The sequence below is a fragment of the Poecilia reticulata genome, linkage group LG1 (assembly GCF_000633615.1).
Source record: "Poecilia reticulata strain Guanapo linkage group LG1, Guppy_female_1.0+MT, whole genome shotgun sequence".
Lineage (NCBI taxonomy): Eukaryota > Metazoa > Chordata > Actinopteri > Cyprinodontiformes > Poeciliidae > Poecilia > Poecilia reticulata.
This window is the reverse complement of record NC_024331.1, coordinates 5,532,058-5,554,681: the sequence shown is the minus strand read 5'-3', so window position 1 is coordinate 5,554,681 and position 22,624 is coordinate 5,532,058. Positions and strand designations below refer to the sequence as shown.

The 22,624-nt window shown below is 39.2% G+C and overlaps 3 protein-coding genes across 3 annotated transcripts; 1 reads left to right on the top strand and 2 right to left on the bottom strand.

Annotated features, from left to right (window-relative positions):
• The first annotated feature begins 826 nt into the window (after nucleotides 1–826).
• LOC103477614 (somatostatin receptor type 2-like) lies at nucleotides 827–5,290 on the top strand. Its single transcript, XM_008430948.1, has 3 exons — nucleotides 827–2,015; nucleotides 2,106–2,487; nucleotides 3,501–5,290. Exons 2-3 carry the CDS (start codon nucleotides 2,128–2,130, stop codon nucleotides 4,026–4,028), a joined length of 888 nt encoding a protein of 295 aa, XP_008429170.1. The 5' UTR covers nucleotides 827–2,015; nucleotides 2,106–2,127; the 3' UTR covers nucleotides 4,029–5,290.
• Nucleotides 5,151–10,577, bottom strand: LOC103477549 (uncharacterized). Its single transcript, XM_008430743.1, has 3 exons — nucleotides 10,430–10,577; nucleotides 6,992–7,256; nucleotides 5,151–5,995 (listed from the first exon to the last, which is right to left on the bottom strand). The coding sequence occupies exons 1-3, from the start codon at nucleotides 10,453–10,455 to the stop codon at nucleotides 5,324–5,326; spliced, it is 963 nt and encodes a 320-aa protein (XP_008428965.1). The 5' UTR covers nucleotides 10,456–10,577; the 3' UTR covers nucleotides 5,151–5,323.
• Nucleotides 10,578–18,553: 7,976 nt separating this feature from the next.
• On the bottom strand, nucleotides 18,554–22,624 carry atf4a (activating transcription factor 4a). The gene is made up of 4 exons (XM_008431053.1): nucleotides 22,448–22,624; nucleotides 20,792–20,971; nucleotides 20,288–20,584; nucleotides 18,554–20,208 (listed from the first exon to the last, which is right to left on the bottom strand). Exons 2-4 carry the CDS (start codon nucleotides 20,838–20,840, stop codon nucleotides 19,280–19,282), a joined length of 1,275 nt encoding a protein of 424 aa, XP_008429275.1. The 5' UTR covers nucleotides 20,841–20,971; nucleotides 22,448–22,624; the 3' UTR covers nucleotides 18,554–19,279.

Below are 22,624 nucleotides of genomic sequence, written 5' to 3'. Positions count from 1 at the left end.
TTAAGCATATGTATTAATTTACTCAGATACGCACTAGATATGATGGAAGATCATTTATTCCTACCCACCTTTTCAAATCTAAATCTAAATTCAGGATCTGTTTCTTCTCAGAGATCGTAGCACAGGTTTGAGATCGCTTCAAAGTTTAAGGTGATTTCTATTTATTTTTATACATGTCTGACTCATTACCACCCATTTTTAAAAGCCGCTGCACAAATAGAATCAAACAAGATGGCGGGTAAAGTCCAACCGAAGTGCTACTTTTTAAAACAGACTTTGTGTCTTTCATCCTCGTATTAAAGTGCAAAGAACTGAAGTAAAGAAACTCTTTGCTTAATCTCCGATTTTATTTTTTTATCAGTTAAGAAAACTGATCATCCCTGAATACGCTTTACTAAACAATGAATGTCTTACATCTTTACAACATAATGCTTGCGTTTATGTTGTAAATGTTTGGTTTTTTTGTTTTTGTTTTTTTTACGGTGTGTTGAGTTCTTTTACTGGCTTTTCTGTCTCGACAACTCAACATATGTAACTCTTAAGCTTTTGCATAAATAAATCTGTGTGAGAAAGTTGGGGGGGGAGGGATGAATCATATTTTTGCTTTTTTCTGTTTTCTTTAATAAAAACAAAGTAGAAAAATTGCCCAAYTGCTTCAATTTTGAAATGAAGTCATCACACATGCAGACTCCGTTAAACTAGAAAATTTGATAAAGTTATTGTTTAATAAAGGATTATAACATCTTTGTTGTTGTTTTTTTTTTCTTTCCTGCTGAAATTGGTAGAGTTGGAAAAATCTGCTCAGAAAAGAAACGTTATGTTGACAGATTGTGAATAATCTAAAAGATAAATGGAAAAAGTTTGACTTAAGACAAATGTCACCATCAGATTTTATTTTTGACTTGGTAAYGTAGCAAGGATAAGGCTATTATGTTGTATTTGTACATTAAAAGTTCTCATCAGTCTCATAWAATGCTATTAATGATCTGAATGATAAATTACCTTAGTCATTGCACCACCTTGTTGCACAGTTTAAAGAGAAATAAAACATAATTAGTAAAAACATTTCAGAATCACAATGTTGACTCTTCATTTGAAAAAATGTAACAATTAGCTTGGTTTACATTTTCAGAGACAAATGGTTTGGAGGCTACAGACATGTAATATTCAAACTAAAAAAAAAAAGCTTATTCATAGAGGTATAACTACTCACGATTTCATTGTGGTTCTAAACTATCGGAATAAACTTAATGATTTCAGGACCGTTTCGGGTCAGAACACAAAGTTTGGATGATTTGAAGATCTCAAAAAGTTTCAGCTCAGTCTTCTGTCAAGATGGAGACCTCCTGCAGAAGTCATAGTCAGCCAGTRATGCTAAAATACCARAGAAATATCATCACACTACAATTTGAAAAACCAATTCCATATCTCTCCAACATAATAATGCATCTATTTGTGTCCATTGTGAAGTTCCTTACCTCAGTCGAAGCTCTACAGTAACACCTTGCATTAGATTTCTCATTTGCCAACCTTACATCAGTTGTTTACGGTTTCAGGTTGCATCAGTGAGATGAAGCTTCTGTACGGCTACTGTAGATAAAATACTCATGGGAGAATCATCATGCTGCCAAGAAACATAAAACTTACCATCCAGTTGGTGGCTTATGTTTTATGTGTCCTACTAAAGAGTCTGTAACCTAAAATATAATTTTCTAAACTCCAAAAAAGGAGAAATGTTGGGTAACAGGAAAGCTTTTACAACGTTGTATAGAAAAGTTGCTCCACCTCAACCTAAACACGCCTTTCATCCATCTCCACACCATCCAATCACTGAAGACAGTGACTCAAGTTCATGTAGCTAACCAATTACAACTTAGCTCAATGTTATGAACGTGAATCACATGATCTAAATTCTGTCCCTTTCTTGAAACTGTACACTTGGTCCTTGTAGAGTGAGTTATTTGTCCCAGTGATCATCAGTGCCATCAGGATCAGAGGGTCAGTGCCGTGTTGAGGTAAGGCGTTTGACGAATCAAGTACGATCTGAATGAATTAGACATGAATGACAACCATTAACTTTTACTCCAACTTCTTTCTTCTTCTAGCATTTCCTTCCAGATTTCAAACATGTTGAACACCAGCCTTTATGACAACTCGACCAGCACCGGGGGTCGTGTTCGCCCGCTCTGGTACAATTACCCAGAATGCGTTGTGTCCCCTCAGCCCTTTGCCTTCTACTTTGCGTGCAAGTTGATCAACCTCGTCGTTGGCACTCCAGGCAACATCTACGTCATCTGGCAAATCGCTTCAAAAAAGAAGAACACCTCAACGTCAGACATCTTCTTCTTCAACCTGGCCGTGCTGGACGCCTACTTCTGCTTGATGACCCCTATAGAGTTGGCCAACCGTCTGGATCTGGACAACAAAAAGATCTGGATCTTCCAGAGGTTTGCGTATGGGGTGAAGGACCTAGCACCACTCTTTCTTGTAAGTTTTTCTTGACTTTGTCCTTCTACTGTGACTGTGAGGATCCAACCAACTAGTGGAAAAGGATGAGTGGGGCTTAGTAAAGTATCAATATTATTAGAGGAAGTAATTTATTTGCTAGATTGGTATAGAATCCTTATATTATTAACTGTAAGCTTTAAAAATAATAGGGAAAATCTTTTTTTTTTCTTACCTCTTTTAATGGCGCCCCCTGGACTGGCGCCCTTAGCCTTTGCCTACATCGCCTGGATGGGACTGGTCCTGCTCAAGTTTTAAACATGGCGTTAGGAGCAGTTGGCTTGGTTTCGGTCTCTGTGAGACAAAATCAGTCCTTTGTTCTCAACCAGCTAAGACGCAGATAGTACGTCATGAACAATCTGCTTCTTGGATACAAAAGAATCATCGGTGCTCCGGCTCCCTGTGATGAACTGAGGAAACGGTATCTGAATGTCTGCCCGACCGTCCGTCGAAATATCTATGAACAGAAACGTAGTTTATCTGATGAGAGCGCACGAGCAAAAAAGCATACAAGCAACAAGTTCGTCGAAACACGTGGCCTAATATCACGGTGTCATTGGTTCTCTTGCGACGCGAGCGCAGCGCGCCGCTTGTGAGCTCGCGCGTTTTTTTGTCGCGCGGACTGTTTGAAGCTGTGCTTTGGCGCAGGTGAAACACTGTCTGAATTCAAAACTGCTTTCATCCTGCCTGGTGGTGAACGTAAACACACACCACATTTCACATATTTTATCAATCATTTTCATTTCGCTTTTCACTTTTGCTCTACGTTTTTCCAGTTCATCAGACAAGATCAAATACTCAAAAGTTCATGGTTCTAATGTGAAAAGGTAGTAAGGGTATGAAGGCTTTTATCTAGCTCTGCACAGATACCCAAATTAGATAACATAGCTGAAAAAGCACAAGTAGCCTGCAGTAAATTTACAAGCCTAAAAGCCAAATAAATGAACAGACCTAATAAAAGCTAAGTAGTTCTTCCTCCCTCTGTGTGCCCCCAGGTGTGTATCTGTGTGGACCGCTACATGGCTGTCGTACACCCAGTGTTTTTCTCAAGGTACCAAGAGACCATCACCCGCATCTGCGTTTGTATCATAATCTGGAGTTTGATAATGCCCTACAGCATCTACAAGGGGATCAACGGCATTATGAGCGTGACCGGCATCTTCGGCGGGGTCATCCTCTTTGCATTCGCCGTCATGGTCTTCTGCAACATCTCCGTCATCTGGGTCCTCCGGCACTCGGTGGCGGGGAAGGAAAAGATGCACCCGGTGAAGAAGAGAGCCTTCAAGATGGTGCTGAAGAACCTGGGCATCATCGTCTTCAACTACCTGCCCCCTGTGGCCTTCATGCCCTTTGTGTCTTACTACACGTTATTCGTGTACCGCTGTCTGATCAGCATCAGCGTGTTCGCCATCATGGACCTGAGCTGCAGCATCGAGCCCCTGCTCTACATCTCAAAGTCAGAGGGACTGAACAGTATCTGCTGCAAGAAGGCCTCGGAAACCCCGGCCGACGTCAAGGTTTGACCCGGCCGTGTGTAAAGTCACTGCCCGTCCATCGACACACCTACGGTTACAGATGCACACAAGAGTCTTAAAATAAATAGTTACCATGGAAACTTGGTAAAACCCAAGAAAACGTTTTTCTCCCGTTATCCTCAATCACTTTTTTTTTTTACCAACTGATGAAGATATTCACATTAATCTTGTGCTGAAAAAAGAGAATTGTTGATCCCACTTAAATAAATTGCTTCAATTAGTAACAAGGAATTGAATCATGTTCATCCATGTTAATAATTATGCTGTTAAGTTAAATAAAGACAATAAGTTAACTTGTTTCCCATCACCAGTCATACCTGAGGGAAACATGTTGGCTACTGATTAAACATTCTTTGAGTATTTGGTTAACTCAAAAAGTAAAGTATAACTTAACAAAATCATATTTGAACAGAATAATTTAAAATGAATTTTTTTAGTTTGTTTTTTTTCCCATTGAAAAGACTGCACTCAATAATTGCTAAATGGCTCATTTTCAGATTATGAATCAGCAAAAAAAAAAAAACAGTTGTACATCAAATAAAATATATTTTAAAATTGTTTTAAAAGAAATCATATCTTGCCGCTCGTTTAAATATACCTCTCTCTCGCAGGGGTTTAAATTTATCAGTAATCTTTGCAGCTGAATTACGTTTCACTGCTGGTTGCTACGGAAACTCTTAAGCTTTTTATTTTTAATGAAACTCTAAAGCTGTGTGGGATTTATAAAACTCTTAATGGGCACTTAGGATCTAATTAATTTAGCTCCATAGCAAGAAATGCCCAGTGGAACCAATTAGGAGTGATGTAATGAGGAGTTATGTAGTTTATGCAAGATGATTAACTAAATACGTCAGGAAGTAAATATTCCAGGAAATATGTGGCACTGAAAGCAATTATCCTTCTGGTTTACTCACTTTAATAACGTGTGAATTTCTCTATAATAACTGTTTTTTTTTTTTTGTTTGTTTCATTTATTGGTGGGGGGACATTGTGTTTGTAACTTTTGTGTTGAATATATGATAAAGTTAGAGTTTATATTAAGAAGTTATTTAAAATGCCTACACATGGAGTCTCATTTGTAAAGATCACAACTTTGAAATTTACTGGAATGTTAGTATTCACATTGTTTTAATCAGATCTCTGAATAAAAAGTCAATGTTTTTGATGGAAAGACAAAATACTTGCTTGATGATTTATATTATTTACATGCTTGCCTGAAGGAAAACAAGCACAGTTTTGTGATTAGTCAAGAAAAAAAAAACCTTCACTGAAACGCAGCGACATTAAGCTTCAGTAATTTTAGCATGCATCTCCTTCAGGTTCTCCGGGTCAGCTTCAGGTCCGTCCTCTGACGTGACATAACCCGGGTAAGTGGGGTGGAAGTGCGGGCAGCGAGGCGTAGTGGCTTCGCTTCCTTCCCCTGACGGTGAAGGTGACAGCAGCGGAATCAGCTTGGCGTGAGCGTAGTCGATCTCAAAGCCCTCGAAAATAAGCCCCACCCCCCAGGCGCCGAGTCCTTCCACCAAGAGCAGCGACACCTTCCTGGCAGCCGACGCCAGCGCTTCGTAGTCTCCTCTCTGCAGTCTGAATATGTCGGAGGTCAGAGGTCGCCGCGGAACCAGCACGGTGAAGCCGGGGGAGTTGGGGAACGGAGTGAGAAAGGCGACGTGGCTTTCGTCCTCCCACACGCGCCACTGCTTCTCCTCCCCTCGGACGATGCGCGAGAAGAGGCCGGCGTGAGCCGGGTCGTCGCCCAGGAACGTGAGATCGGGCGGCGCGTCGGGGAGCGGCAGCCTCGCCCTGATTCGGTTCTGGACGTCAGTCAGGCTGGCGTCGCTCCATCGAGGAGCCGTTTTGGAGGTGCAGTATCCCGGGTCGTGAGCGTTGTGCTCCTCCTCTCCGGCCAGGTGGGGGCGCCACTCTGCGTCCAGACCGTGGAGGGGCAGCACACGGATCTGTGGGGAGCAAAGCCAATTCAACTTGATTAACCAAAGCGATGCAAACCAAGAACACCTGAAGTGGAAAAAATATGCAGAACACACTAATTACTTTAACGTTACAGTATTTAAGCTTCAGACATGCACAGCTTAAGTGATACTTAAAACGTTGTTAAGAAACAGCAAATGAAGCCTTAAAAACATAAAATTTTATCAATTTCATTTGTACTGATACAAGCAGCAAATTACCTTGGAGTAATAACAGTTTTAGGTGAGGATATTTTAACTTATTTACAAAAACAAAACATGTACTGTGATCTCTCTTCTTTTTAGTGGTGGGCACAATTCTACTAATGTGCAAATAGCAGAGCTAATCTGTGGTTTACATTAAAGTTTTGGTTATCAACTTAAGAATTATTCAAGTATATAGATGTTTATATTCTACTTTATTAGCATTAGCGAAACTAATATCCGCTACAGCGCTAGATGCCCTAACCTTAAAGCGCCACTAGCTTTTTTGTTAGCTGTGCCCACTGCTGCTTTTTTTTATTTATTTGAACAGCAGAAAATAAAGTATTACCCTATAATATAACATATTCATTAGTATGGTTAAGATATGAATTATCTATTTAGGATAGCTGGTAGATTTAATATAGAACTTTAGGTAAACTTTCTTATTAAGCACAATATTCATCGTTTTAGGTGTTAGCTGCAGCATAACAAGCTAACACTCAGGATGTCTCCATGGTAATCTAGCTAGCTAGCTAGGTAGCCAGGTGGTATGTTGTAGCTTTCACAACAGTAGTTTCAAAACTTAAGTGATCGGTAGAGTTTGTTTGGATTCTGCAACATGAATACCCATTGATTCTGCAGCTGGAATCGTCTAATAGACTCGTATTTTGCAACGGAAAAAATTCTGACTCCATTTTTCTGTGTGATAGAAACTAGCCCCCATGGCTAAGGGCAAATCCTTTAAACCCGAGTTTATTTTTCCTCCAGAGTAATTCTTTTCACCTGAGCAGGTCTGTCTCTGTGGGGTCTGCTGACCAGAGCACACCTCCGAACACCCAGCCTGTCACACAGCAGCTCAGCGACGGTCCTCGCCCCCAGCAGCCAGGTCGAGCACTCAGACTCGCTGAGGTGGAAGATGCTGCCTCCTGCACTGCCTGGAGCGCGGCTCTCCAGGATCACGGAGCCCGGGGTCCAGGGCCGGGGGTTCAGGTAGGCCACCAGCCCCTCGGACTGCCAGATCACATGACGAGTTAGAGCGGAGGACATGCTGCGGAGCCAAGAGATGTAGGAGAAGATAGATGAGGTTACCTTCCAGGTAGAACTGGAAAGTTTTTTTTATTTATTGTGAAATAAAGTCATTAAAAGATATTATACAAGAGATTTTAAATGAGAGGGTTAGGGGTTTTGGTTAAAAAGAGCACTTAAAAAGATGATTGCTGAAAGAACAATATAGTCAGAGCAGTAACAAATCCAAAACTGTACAAAAGAATCTACACATTTTGCATTTAAGACTAAAGAAAAAAACTTTCCCCAAAACTTCTCAAGTGTTATAGTTTTAGCTTCACCTGTTCAACTTCTGTAAAAACAAACAAACAAAAAAAAACTCCTGTTAAGCACATTTTGCTATCCAATTATTAACCAATAATCCAAAAAAAGAATCAACCTCTGTATTTATGTTGAATCAAGCAGAGATTAGAAATATTGTTGTGGCCATTCAAGTTTAATTTTGTAAATTGTAACTTCTGTCAATATAGTTTCTCTTTGGGCAGTTAAGTTAATTTAGAACCAAAATTCATAATTAATTTTTATCTTTGGAATAGTTTAGATCACTTTGGTAACTAGGATCTTCCTATTAATTTAAGTGATTACGAACACACCGGGTAGGTGGAGGTATAGTGTTTGACAAATGTCCGGTGTGATGGCGGAGGTTTTTGGAAACTGATTTTTTTTTTGTTCTTCACCACTTTTTGAAAGCTAAAGGAGCTGCATGAAGCTGACACCCCACCCACGTCAAAAAATCCAGCAGTCAAAATACCATCGATGAGGCACACCTGGTTTTATTCCATGCTACTTTTTTTTTCTTCAATAGTTTCCTCATTTTGGATCTTTTTACATTTTTTACGTAATTTTGCATTTAAGAAATGCGATTAGGTTTTAATAGCTTACATGTCCCACTGACAAGGAATAAAATGTTTAAATGGAATAAAAGTGCCTCATCTTCTGTCTAGTACAGCAATTTCACACTGATTTAGTGTAAATGGGTCACATGACCCAGAAGCTATAAGAAAAACACTAAATTTTGATAAAGAAATGATAAAATGATATCAAAAAAATTAAAATGCAATAACAATGAGTGTGCCTCATAGAACAACAGTTTCACGCTGATTTTGAGTCAATAGGACACATGACTTGGAAGCTATTGAAGAAAAAAGATATACTTTTTAATATTACAATTATTAAAAATATTGAGTATGACTTAAAAATTCACTAGAGAACAGAACTGTGCGTCTCGTGTAACAGCATGAATTGTGTATCAGTTGGTCACAAGGCAATATATCTATTTACATTTGTTTCTTAGTTTGAGTGTTTTGTTCGGAAATGTGTTGACAATCCCTAAGTGAAGCTCCGAGCGCTTAGGAGCGAGAGGGAGAGAACGGCTGGCCGACACTAGCGTTCATAAATCGGATCAAGCTTGAGCTAAACGCCGATGTCCAACTTGGAAACAACTTCGCTGCGGTAGATTTAACGGCACAAACGGAGCGCGGGACTGTGACGTCATCGGTCAAAATTATAACTTTTAATACCTCAGAAACTAAAGCTGCACAAACGAAAACTTTTAACGGCACAAACCTGCACAAACGGAGCATTAACCACTCAGACTATTTGCTGGATTTGTTGACGTGGGTGGGATGTCAGCTTCACGCAGCTGAGGAAGCTTCAGAGTAATTTACTTTCGCTTTCTGTGCAGCGGTTGGCTTACAGTAACTCCAAAGTCTCTGAGAGAGAGAGAGATTATAAAAAGCTTCTGTTGTACGAGTGAAAACCAAACGAAAGTGAAGCACGGAATTATTTAAGATACAATAGGACAGGTTAGTAAAGATTCTGAAGCATCAGCAGTCTAATTTCTTAAAGGCTCATAAATGCCAGGGGGAAAAAAAAAAAAAAAAGCTTTTTAAGAAAACCTGTTATTCTATTGTGCTGAGTCAGCATTGAGTTTGAGTATGGAAACCTGGAACGAAATATATTTCCTTTCGGAACTAGTTCTGACGAGCACAAGAGGAACGGGCGGCGCTGACGTACAGCTAGCAAAGAAGACGGTTATCTGAGACTGAAGATTAGACTAAACCAGCTCAAATGTCGTCAACGGGCACCGATAACGAACAGTGTGAAAGTAACAGTTTTTACTCTACAGCAGTCACGGAGAATTTAATTAGATATTTCAAATTAAATTCTGCCCGCTCGGCAGATGCTACGTGGAGCGGGAACGCGTGCCCTGTCGCGGGAACGCGCATCGCTCTGAACTGTCGCATATGAGAAAACGGACTGAAATATATGACAGAAGAGTTAACTTTTAAAGATATTCGTAACATTATCATGTTTCTTAACCATGTAAGCCCTAAAACGGTGGGTTTTAATTTCGCAAATGAATTTAAATAAATATTTACACCTGTATATAAATATCCATATATGTATGAAGACATATATGTATGGATATTTATATATACATGTATGGAGACATATACGAGTCGAATGTTTTAGTCAGTGTCTGATGAACATGTTCTGCGCTGTTTGCAGTTCCTCGCTTTTTCTTTTAACACCACAATAGATTAACGCATGAAGAGAATATAGGGCCTGTAACAGAATATTTTATATCACCCTGAAGTCTTTTAATATAGGAGATGGTTTTTTTTTTGTTTGTTTTTTTGTTTGGCAATACGATTTCTGCGCCTGCCAATATCTGCACGGTCTATTTTCCCTCATTTTTGACCTATTAATATGAAATCTATCCTCAGAGAAGAAGTGTGAGTATGTAGAAAAGGTGAAATCCCTCTTAACTCGTTATTTCTCCAAATTAGCAGGGGGACGCATATGATTGGTATGAGTTTCATATCAGTAATTACGAATATTTTTCATAAGTTGCCTCTTCGGTCATGTTTCAGTCCACTTTCTCATCAGTCAGTTTCGTTCCCGCGACAGCTTCACACTGCTTCATGTTTCTCGAAAACGCACGCCGAGAAACTGGAGAACCTCAGTGCGGTTATTTCGAACCGCACGAAATAACCGCATTCCGTTGACACAAAATGTTTCTAACAAAATAAACATTTATAGTATACAATTATAAATGTTTTACATTATATCCCCCAAGAATAATTTCTACACGTGAAGATCCCTGCGCATTCAGTCACCTGCATGGAGCCAGAGGTTAAAGTTCACACTTACCTGCGAAAAAGGAGCCTGACCAGCATACAACCTGTAGGGACGAAAACCCATCCGAGACCCGAGCGGCGCTCCACTTCTTTAATCCGCCCCGGACGAGAGAACCACGGAGGAACCGCGTGAATACGGAGTTTCAGGGTCTGAAATCTACTTACTGAAATCTGAGTTTATGATGGCAGGCCGTTTTAACATAAAATCCCTTCCACCACGTTCCAGATATCTGAAGCTAGATGTCTTGGTAAATTTGGGACATCTCTAATTAAATTTTCACAAGACTAAGTGCCAATTTTAGATATTTCAAATTACATTCTGACGAGCATAAATGACGTCAGATTTGCTATTAAGCTATATGGAAGCTTTAATTCAAGATATTTCACCATTTGATACATAGCCTATATTTCAACTAAATTGTGACTAGGCATAAAGTAAATAAAAGATAGCTCACTTTTATTTTGTACTAGTTATGATTCTAAGTAAGAATGTATTGAACGACACCATAATTCAAGATATATTAAAGGTTTTATATAAGAGATTATGGATTTGACTAATATTGCTGATAGCTTGAAAGCAAATAGCGACTAGACAAAACTAAATTAAAGATATGTAGACCTGCAATTTTGACTAGTCAAAATGTATTTTAAAATCAATTACAGACATCTTCAATTAGGTTTTTTTTATTTCAGATATCCTGCATTAACATTCTGAAGAGAGACATACTGATAGTTTGAATTTGCATAGCCATCCAGTCAAAATCTCATTGAAATTTCAGCCGTTTTTAAATACATTGTGTTTGTTGGAATAAGTAAAAAATTATTTGGAGATTTCTGAAGCAATCTTAAAGTCCGTTAATTTTTGCGATTTCCGAATATTTCATACTGTTGAACTCTTTCTACTTTGTGACATTTTTTGACAATTTGATTTCGATATCTACAAAGTCAGAGGAAACCGATTTTATGATACAATGGCCTGCCATACAGCTGCAAAAAAAACGTTCTGGTCTGCTGATAGATCAGAACATAGACATGTTTGTGTAGACGCCGCATGTACTTGCGGGAGGCCGCCATCTTGGAAAGGTCTCCCACTCGACTCAGTGTAAAGAAGTCGCTGAATACCGCAGTGATTTTCACGTCTTTGCTGCAAACCCTATACATATAACAAGATGTATAGCGACACATATTTTTTAAATATATTTTTGAATTGAATTGACACGACTCGTATGACGCATATTTATATCTCACATTTTTTTCCTTTGGAAACCTTTATTGATTCCAGTCATCGTTACAAGCATAATTATGGAGCACAATACACTTGAAACTAATTTGTTCGTTTTACTATTTTTTTTATTATTTAGTTTTTATTAAAGCTCCAGACAACTTTACTTCCTAATCTCCTGCTATTTGTAGTAAAAGTAATTTAATGTCTGCGCAGTTAGCTTAGAGCCAAGTGTGGGAAGGGACAAACAGACAAAAAATATCCACCCATTCACTGTATGTGTGCAGTACTACCTATTTTGTGTAAGCTGAATCACAGATAAAGTAAGAAATTTAGATATTTTTTTTAATTATTATTGTTATTTTTGAGCATATTTTACTTAAGTGGTTCAGACTGCTGCTGTCCCGAACAGAAATGCTGCTTTCCCAGCAAGTAAGAGAAAACAACAGAAGTCTGAAAAGATTTTGTCTTAATCAATTTCTACTTCTTTACAATATGTGATGCTGGGTTTTGGTTTGAGTTTGTTCTGCCTAAAATCAATTATTATTTCTTTAGTTTTTGACGCATTCAGGAGGGGGGGGGGAAACTGTCATCACACCAAGCAACTGAAGATGAGAGAACAGGACCATGACTAACCGTCTCACCATGAAGGAGAGAGAGAGACAGAGAGAGAGCAGTGTTGCTGGGTAAGATTTTAATTCAGTGATTGATTTTATTTAACTATCTGTGTATAAGACAGAAAGCAGTGAAGGTAGTGACCAAATCTCTGATCAGAGAAAGTCAGTGGATGGATGAACATTTCTGCTGTGTGCTTTAGAACTAGGTTAGACTGTCAAATGTGAAAACGCGACAGAAAGCATTCGATGATTTTTGACATTTTTAAGTCTTTGTCCTCTTTCCATACAAGTTCTGTGGAAGATGTCGCTTGCAGACAAAAGAAGTGACACAAGGGGGCGCCCTTGAGCTAGAAAAACCATGAGCTTCAAAGGAACTTAAACGTTCTCAATTTTATATATAAAAAAACCCACTTCTAGGAATAAACATTTACGTCAATCACTTACCGTATTTTCTGTTTATGTCCTTCACATATTTAGAATCTCCCCATTTACTCAGCATGCTTTTTCAACAGCATGTCAAAACACTACTAGTAGAATGGCTTAGTGAGTCATGATGACACACAACTACCCACATATTCACTGTTTTCATTGGTCATACAAGAAAACTAACCTTTCCTGTTCTATTGTAACAAAGGCCTGACCAGAAAATAGACTCACCTCCACCCTGTCATTTTAGATTAAAAGAAGGTGGAGTACATTCCACCAAATTCGAATGGATTGATGGGGGAAAAAAAATCAAAGTTTGAGATTGATTTCAGAAATTTTCTTACAAGAAAGCAAAAAAGAACTGATTAGAACTTATTATTATTAAATTCAGACAAAGAAATGTCTGAGTTTAAAAAGTAAAAAATCTGTGAGAAAAACTGTAGAAGTTTTGAGATTATTTTTCATAAATCTTCCATTAAAAAAAAAAAAAACAAGAAAATTTCTGAGTTTGGAAGATAAAATGTGCTAGAAAAAACATAGAAATTTTGAGATTATGTGTGGAAATTTTCCAGAAAAATCAAGGACCTTTCTGAGCTTGAAAAGTCCAAAATTGGCTAGAAAAATCCCCAAAACTTTAAGATTAATCTCAGAAATTTTCCAGGAAAAAAAACGAGGAAATGTATGAGATTGAAAAAAGTCAAAACTTTGTTAGAAAAACTTTTGAAATTTTGAGATTATTCTCAGAAATTTTCTAGTTTGAAAAGATGAAAATGTGCTAAAGCTTCACAACTGGAAAATGTCTGATATTTGAGACTTGAGACTTTTTCTAGAAAATTTCAGAGATTAATCTAAAAATTTCTGAAATTTTACCAAATTTTGGACTCTTGCAACTCCGAAATGTCTTTCTATTTTCATATTGCCCTGATACAGCTGAGCACCAAATTCAGATTATTTGCCAGTGTCTTCACAGAAAGACTTCAATCAGATGTGGTGACCCACTTTGGAGGAGTAAATCTGTCTTCCTAATCCCGCAGCCCATGACCTCAGTAATGATCTGAGCCGCTCAGGTTTCCTCTGTGGACGATGTCAGCCGAAGACGAGGCTGATTCACCCGGCTGAGGAGGAGAGAGGGCGACTCAGCCAAACCTAAAAATGTAGCCGAAATGTAGGAGTTTCAACGGCTGCTGTATTCATACCTCTTGAAATGTTTCGAATGCTGTAGTTTTATTACGACCGGAATCTCAATTCACAGGGGATGGTTTGTTCTACAAACGTTTGACTGTGAACGTCGCATTACAAACCACTTTGAAATCACACATTTTTGACCAAGTTCAAGGCAATGATACTGACTTCCTGGTCTTAAAGGTCACAGATGAATTCTGGTTAATTTTCTGGTAAAGCTTAAAAAAGAAGGAAGAAGTAGGCTACAGATAAAGAGCAAAATGAAGAAATATTTTAAGGAAATTGCATAATACAAACGTCTGATTAAAGGTGAAAATGCTTATCGACAGCCACTTCGCTTTTTCCTCTATTAGCAAGTTTCTGTTTCTCGGGTTCTTTCATTTACTGGTATGAGCCAAAGGTGTTAAGAAGGGAAAAAAAACGTCTTCCTGTTTCAGTGCACAGGAGATGGTACAGTAACACTGAATCATCAGTGTTTTTTTCCTGAGACTGCAGGGGAAAAAAACAGATTCTGACAGAGAAGATGTTAATTTTGATGAGAAATAAAAACTTTATTCATTACAAAAATAAAATAGAGAGGAACAAAGATAAAAAGCTTTGGAAAGACCAACCACCCAGTTAATTTAATGGTAGGCAGTTGCTTCAGGCAGAACTGCTACGGATTTTATCACATCCCGGTTTTCAGGTGATTTTTGATTGTTTGGAGGAAAAACAAGATCACACAGGGAACCTTTACCTGAAATAAAGCTGCTATTGTCATACAGTGCAATCTCGATGGTTTCTATAAAAATACAAAATTACATTATAATTAAAACTGTATTATCTACTGAAATGCTTTATTTCTGGTAAAACATGTCTTTAACAAGGCTTACTTCAATGGTCTTTGGCAACTGGACATGTTTGGTAGTCAGATATTAATCACTGAGCTTTTCTCAGCAACACAACCAACTTTATTTACAGTAAACTGTGTGAACTGTAGCCTCAAACAAACCTCTGACTTGTAGGCAGAGAAAGCTCTGAGGTCTAAGTGATTCCTTTCATATAATATTCCCTAAAACTGTGACATAAAAAAAAACATAGATTAAGGAATTTATTATTATTAGAATATTAATTCAAAGTAAAGGTATAAGGTTTTTAAGAACTAAAAACTATGTTTGAAAAATTCATTGACCTAACCACATTTTAGCAATAAAGCAGTTTAAAGTGCTTTACCTCATAAAAATATAATGCAGTCACCAATAACAGTTCTCATGTGATATCATGAAATCCTCCTGAGACAGCAAAGGATAATATATTTTTTGACCAAGCTATAAAAAACTAAAGATTTTCATTTACTTTTGAGCAGAGACTTAGACACAGAGGACCGTAATGCAAAGCAATTTCACATAAATCATCTTAGGATCACTTATTAAAAATGCCTCATTATTTTTGCCATGTTCAACATAATCCCGGACAAGCCCCCACTTATGTCTATTTGGGGGAACTGTGTATTGTGAAACAATGTTACAGTTACTGTCATCAAAGGCAGCTCTGAACAGGTGTGTTTTTAGACTTGATTTAAAGGAACTGAGCATTTCAGTTGAGTTCACAGTTTTCTTGATGTTTGTCCCCTAAAAATACGTGCAGAATTAAAAAAAAACAAAAACAAAGAAGTGGATATTGTTGAGTTGCATTCCTTTTAATGAAAAGAAAAACTGAAGAATTTTCTACATTTCATTCTCAAATTATCTAAACTTGTAGCTGAAGCCATGAAGTACTATCCAGCTGCCTCAGTTGCATTTCAAATCAGTCAGAAATAGACATGTTAAAATCCAGAGGGTGTCACTGCCCTACAGTAGACGAGCTACAAATAGCTCCCCCATCCTGGCTGTGCAAATGCCAAAACCTCAGGATACTCCCTACAGCTTGAACTGCAACGTTTCGAACACCGAACACGCTGCAAAGGACATGAATCAGAAATAGGTATAGTGATTTTACACCAGGTTTCAACTCTGAACTGTAAATTGAAGACAATACCAGGAAGTAAAGCAGCCACTATGATCATTTTATTAGGTACACCAGTTCAATCAGCATCTAAATGTGGGAAAGGAGACTTGCTTGAGTTTCGACTGAGCATCTGAATGAGGAAGTGCAAAGGCATTCGTTTGACTTCGATTATCATGGTTGTTGGTGCCAAATGTGCTGGTCAGTTAAGTTTATGAGAATCTTGAAGCAGATGGACAGATGGAAATCTTGAAGACCAATTGGAAGAACCTGTCCTTTTGAGTTAACAAATGTTAACACCTCAGCCTTCTTCCTCTCAAAGTAAACCATTATTACCAATAAAGACAAATGATTTACTGCTACAGAATGTCACATCATAATGGCATCAAGAATAAAAACATTTAGATTACCAGGTCAATGCTTAATTTCCACAGTTCAGAAAATGTATGCTGGTAATTTTAAGTTTCTAGGTGTGCAAATTCGGCATAATTTGCACAAGGTTATCCGTTTTTTTTTATTTTTATCTCCCTTCTTTTTTTAAATTGCGTGAGTGTAAATGTGCAGGCACATGACCAGCTGCAACTGCTTTCATTGTTTTTATGTAGAGGAATGTGCAAGAACAAGAGCAACCTGTATTTCTTTTCTTCTTGTAATCATGTGCGTTGTCTGCCTGTTGACTCTAACAGGGCAGGAAATGTCTTTGAAAAATCTTAAATGCCGATACTTCCTGGAAGGCTGTAGGACAACTGGACACTTCCAAATCTCTGTATGATCTCAGTGAAACATTTTCAAAGCTTATCTCATAATAACTAGAATACTCATCATTAGGTGGAGATTTAAAGAGCATTTTGTGTTTGTTTTTCGAACAAAACTGGCACTCGTCCTCAGAGGAAGATATCTTAACTATGTTATTAGAGCTGGTGTTAGGCCACACTGTCCATAGTCAGCACAGATCTGTCAGGTTATTTCAGCTAAAAGTGGGTAACACATCATTCAGGGTATAGGGTGTCCTAACTTTTAGCTAGAATTGGCATTTTGTTGACATAATTTGTGTAATGAGAACAAGGTTAGCTTTGTTCTTTAAATAGAATTACATGAATTTCTTTTCCAGAAAAAAAAAATCTTCAAACATCAATTGAATATTTCTTTTGTATGTATTAACAGTTTTTTTTTTCATGATTATATGTATATCAGATATTTTTTTGTAACTGTGGGGCTTATTTGTATGTGTCTTCTGAAGAGGAGAAAGTTGTTGCTGACAAACACACCAAGGAGAAGTTTATGGTGTAGTTGTGTGCTTAAAGGAGTTTGGTGCCAAGACTAAATTTACACAGCTGCTTTGGAGAAGTCAGCAAACTGACATTGCAGAAGTCAGCAAGCAAATATTTCATTCCCCAACACAAGGGGAATATTGTAATCATATCCAGAAAAAATAAGAGATGTCAGACATTTAAAATGCTGTTTGTTGTACGGCTTTCTGCAGCTTTCTGCGTATTTGGTCAACAGTTTTGTTGTCACGAGGTGAAATGCAACCTGGCGTGTCTGCCTGTCGCAGTCGGGTGCTGAAAAAACGGAACGCATCCCCTACTATCTGCTTCCTGTCCCGCATAGTGTGGGGCCATAATGTGACAGACTAGTCTGGTTCCAGAATTACAAGTTCTGCCATCTGCTTCTCTCCAGCTGTTTCGCTTCTCGTTTTACGGCAGAGATGGACTTTTAGTGCAAGGTGTGAACATGAGACCCTTCCCCCGTATGTCGCAATCCGAGTGCATCTTGCATTTTACAATCTTTACAATTCAAAGGAAAATTTTACAGCAATTCAGACACCGTTTGAAGATGTATTTAATGTGGAGCAACTATTTGGAAGTTTTAAATTCCTTTTAGCACATTAAGTACATTTTTGCCTGAACAATTTTGTGTTTCTTATAGAGTCGATTGGGTCACTTTGTTGAACGGATGAAGTTTGTAGAAACAAAACATGGTGTCACAATTTAACTGTTAGATGTTACCACACACCACTAAGCGGTTGGGGGCTGGCAAAAAATACAGGAAGTGTTTCCTTTCAGATGTGACACTATTAAAAATTAAATAAACAGCCATTTGGTTTGACTTGTTCACTGTTATTTATGCTTCACACCACTGCATAAATAAGGAGTATAACAGAATGGCTGCAACACAAACATACTAAGATTTAACCAGTCTTTTTATATACATCATCAGCTATTCCTGTATCGGTTCTTTTGTCTGTGCTGTGTTCTCAAATCCCGTCGATCACGGAAGATGGCTGCTAGTGTGCCAGGTTCTGCTGGGATCCATCATCAACGATCAAACGAAATATGACTGAATAGAAATTACATTTAAGAGCCTTGAGATGACATCTGTTGTAAATTGGTGCTACATAATCTCGATTACTGATTTCAGAGTAGAAACATAAATCTTCCAAGTTCAATGTTGTCAAGAAGTATTTTAGGTAGGAAATAATCCTTAACAGAATCAAATGTTGATACTGTTGCTGTACATATATACACTGCTCAAAAAAAAAAATAAAGGGAACACTTAAACAACACAATATAACTCCAAGTAAATCAAACTGTCCACTTAGGAAGCAGAATTTTTAAGTGCAACATTGTCTGTTTTATGACCAACATGCTCCAGGCTGGTGTCTGACTCAAATGTATTGCCAATGATATTGAAAGGAGGCAGAATGTCATGTTTAGTATCGATAGATCTTTATTAGGAAACAACCCGAAAGCAATGCGTTTTACAAGCCAACCATGTGCATCAAGTCAGGAAACTAAAACAGATATCAAGATTTATCTACCATTAAATAGAGTCACAAATCCACAACCAAGTGATGGGGAGAAAAAAAAAAAAAAAAGACTATTTACACAAATTCTTGTTGACATTTGACCAACCGTTTGAAAATTATTAGGCCCCTTTCTGGACTTGAAGCTTTCAAGAGGAAGATGAAACTGGGGGGTTATAGCAGGTTAAAAAGAACTCTGCAACGTCAAGGTGGAAGGAAAATCATACTTTGCAGAAAAATCACTTGCTACTCTTGGGTCTGGTTGACAACTGAGCTACTTTGATTCCCGTTGTGCATCCCTAGTCTACAAAATAAACGCAGAAGCTGCCCGTTTGTACAGGTGATGATGTAAAGTCACAGTTCAAACAGGGGGCTGAGAGACTAGCATGTACAGATGCTTCACCTAACTACCCCCCAGCCCCCTGTTCCTAGCTAATCTCATTAACTTCCATACTCTTCTCAAACTAAAACATTCCCTGTCAGGAATCCGTTTCAACACCTTCACACACCAACCTCTAATTTCCTAACGCTACAAAATAGTTAACTTCGCTAAAGCGTGCGAACATGGAAGCACAAACTAAAGACACCTCGACTCTTAACTGCGGAGATTGGGCCATATCCTGGTGTCTAGGCGACTGAGGCGGTCTTCCCGCGGTGGTGTTTGCGGACTTCCTCCATCAGGTCCTTGAGGTACTGGATCTCTCGGCTGATGGACTCGGCCTTCTCTTTCAGCTCGTTGTTTCTCTTCTCCAGGTCTTCCAGTTCCGAGCCGAGCTGCTCCTGCTCAACCCTCTTCTTCTGCCGGTAGCGAGTGGCGGCCGTCTTGTTCTGCTCCATCTTTTTCAATTTCTTTTCCACCACCTTGGGCGCACCAGACACTGATTTGATTTTGGGAGTTTTGGGGGATGGAGGCTGTGGTTTGCAGTAGGGTTTGGTTCTGGAGGAACCAGCGACGGGGGAGCTCGGGGGGGACGGGCGACGTGGGGGCGACCCGGCAGCCGACTCTATGCCGGAGTCGCTTTCGGAGTCGCTCGACTGAGCAGTGCTAGGGGACAAGTTGGGGAGAGCATCTTTGTTTGACAGAACCACTACAAAGTGAGTGGTGGGAAGAGAGAGAACAATTGGACTGGTGGTCTGGAGGATTTCACTGGGGTTTGAGATGATGGCCGTGGCGACAGAGGGGGACATTTTCTCAACATGCAAGACGTCAACTTCACTCCCCAGCTCCAACGTGTAGGCCGGAGAGGCAGGGGATGACGAAAGGTGTGGGGATGAAGGCTCAGACTTCAGGACAAGTTCCTGATCTAGAACCACCTCGTCTTCAGAAACAGGAGGGACTTCCGGAAGTGGTGATGGGACGTCTGGCTCTGGGTTGATGTGCAGGGATGAGACGGTTTTGTCAAAGGAATCTAGATCCATGTGGGAATCAAGTGAGGCCAGGAGATCTTCAGGGGAGCTTGGCGACTCGGTTGAGCAAGAGCCAATTAGAGATTCCAAATCAAAGTCGCTCAAGTCGATCTTTTCTGACATCCACTCCATGTCGCCCAAATCGTCATCTGTTGACAAAAAGATTGTTAGCTTTGGTAAAGCTTCAACAAAAAAGCATTTCAGACATTTTTTTAAGCAACCATTTACCTCTGCCGACACCTGCTCCGTGGCCACTGAGCAGATCGCTGGCTCCCAGCAGGGACAGCAGCTCGGCTTCAGGCTTGATGGGGTGAGAAAGGGGAGGGGATGGAGGAGGGGAAGCGGAGGAGAATGGGGAGAATGACATTGTCTGATAAGGAGAAGTGGAGGATGCGTAGGAAGAAGACAAAGAGAGGGAGGGCGAAGCAGGCGCCTTCACCTCGAAAGAGGAGGAAGGAGAAAAAGCTTCTTCTTCATCTTGGTCCAGAAGGGGCCCCATGGGGTCAGCCATCAAAAACGAGGACCCTGTGGACAAGCAGTTACCATGAGACTCAAATCTACCAATAAATAACCTCTAATTATATATTTAAAAAAACACAAATTTCTCCCTGCAAAGATTCCACAGTGAGATGCAAGATGAATGATTTTGCAAAACCTCTGAGTCAAAGGTCTATATTCAATATTCTGTATTGGAAATAAAGCGTCAGCGACATCTGCCACCCAAACACGAACCTAAGTACAGGGCCTCCATGTCCTCCAAGGCTAGCTGGGAGAGCGTCATGGCTGCTGCTGCTGGTCGGTAATGGTCTCAAAAGGGTTTGGGGAAACAAACGGGATTCTGACGTCAGCAAGTCGAGGGGTTTGGTACTGCTGTCGAGGGCAGCAAAGCTGAGGGTGGTTGCTGAGAGAGACCTGGGGGAAAAGCATTGGGTCATGGTTAATAGAAATGTAAAATTTATTCCTACAATTAAAAACTTATTGATTTCAATAAAAAAAAAAAACAATCACATGTGTTCTTAATGGAACAAATGGCATACAACTCTTTCATATGCCAGTCGGGACACCGGCTCCCATTCTAAATGTATTATTTTTATATCAATAATGTTACTAGCTTTTACTTGATGCATTTAGTATGGGACATTTTACAAGACAAGCGAGTTCACTGATCAACCCTTTATTGCACAGAGGCAGACTAGTGTTTTGACATGCACTTTTCTTTAAAGTAAAAACTTCTTAAGGGCTTGTAATCATATTACGTGCATAGACCTCATTTTATTGAGGTGAGAATAATTTATGTGCTTTAAATTAACTAATAGCACAACAAAGTAAATCAGATTAAATCTTTGACATTCCCAAAATTGCATAATACCCGATCCCTATTCTTATGTGTGTATGTAGAAAAGCACATAGTTTATTCTTTGGGATAAAAAAATAAACTAGCATATACATGGTCTGATGTCATAAATTTTGTGAATATTTCTTGTAGTAAGTTCTTGTGCCAAAAATGACATTCATGAAAATAAATGGAAAATTGTTGATATAGAATATTTGTATTGAAATCCACAAGAGGGAATTTGTTTTGTCCAAGAAACAGGTGGAACACAAATTGAAGGAAATTAGCAACTATGAAGCGTGGTGCTACATGATTTGCAAACAATTCAGGTTTGGCCAGTGTCGGTGCTGAAACCAATTCAACATTTTCACTTCCTTGAATGAAGCTACTAAGCTCTTCTGACGATACAAATTCTCGGAATGTAGTGTAACATTTTGGCTACATCTCTGCAGTTGGGGCGGAGGCCAGTTCCAGCTAATTACGCCTAAAGCTTCAATGCGTGTTTGATGGGAAACGCCCCGCCCTCCACCGGGGAATAACGTTTCCTAATTTGGTCATGCATTTGGCGACAGGCTCCTCCCTCTTGTATGAGTCACAGATAAGATGTGGGAGGATGACCGCCATTTTCACAACCGTGCCATCTGTGCATGGCGGTCGAACCAGGGTGAAAAAAAAAGGCCCGCGCCATTTTGGCCACGCCACGTTGACAGTGTCTAATGTATACAAACACGACAACTGTTTAAATACGCACGTGTATTACCGCAGTTATAACACTTTAAATAATAAAAACTATTTTATGAACTTCCATTTAAGTTAGGCGACATGCGCCCTACGTTTGATTAAATACAGTCATCATAAACTGCTGCGAGCTGGTCAGCCGCAGCCGACACGCCGAAATTTGACACCAAACCACTAAATTCTTATAATTTTAAATATTTCGTGTCATCGACAAAACTTCAAAACGCGAGGCCACGTAGCAAAGATAACAATGGGAGACACACAACTGCCCATTATAAAAGCCTCACAATGTGATATAATGAATCAAAAATACTTACGCCATTTTGCAAGAAATAGCCAGTGCACTTAGCCTCTGCACTGCCGAGTTTTTGCCGCTGCAAAAGTTGCTGCCGCACGCCTTTACTCTGCCATTTTTGAGCTTTAGAGCTTCTGACGACTATCCCATTCAATGTACAGCTACACAACCGAAGAACAGGCAGAGACGGCCGCACCAA

Excerpts from the sequence above, each read along its gene's own strand:
- LOC103477614 (XM_008430948.1), top strand. The coding sequence starts at position 2,128 with ATGTTGAACACCAGCCTTTATGACAACTCGACCAGCACCGGGGGTCGT. Across the intron at positions 2,488-3,500 it reads ACCTAGCACCACTCTTTCTT|GTGTGTATCTGTGTGGACCG; the intron begins GTAAGTTTTTCT and ends GTGTGCCCCCAG.
- LOC103477549 (XM_008430743.1), bottom strand. The coding sequence starts at position 10,455 with ATGCTGGTCAGGCTCCTTTTTCGCAG. Across the intron at positions 7,257-10,429 it reads GTCAGGCTCCTTTTTCGCAG|CATGTCCTCCGCTCTAACTC; the intron begins GTAAGTGTGAAC and ends TTGGCTCCGCAG. Across the intron at positions 5,996-6,991 it reads ACAGAGACAGACCTGCTCAG|ATCCGTGTGCTGCCCCTCCA; the intron begins GTGAAAAGAATT and ends TGCTCCCCACAG.
- atf4a (XM_008431053.1), bottom strand. The coding sequence starts at position 20,840 with ATGACGCTCTCCCAGCTAGCCTTGGAGGACATGGAGGCCCTGTACTTA. Across the intron at positions 20,585-20,791 it reads CATGGAGGCCCTGTACTTAG|GGTCCTCGTTTTTGATGGCT; the intron begins GTTCGTGTTTGG and ends GCTTGTCCACAG. Across the intron at positions 20,209-20,287 it reads CGGAGCAGGTGTCGGCAGAG|ATGACGATTTGGGCGACATG; the intron begins GTAAATGGTTGC and ends TTTTGTCAACAG.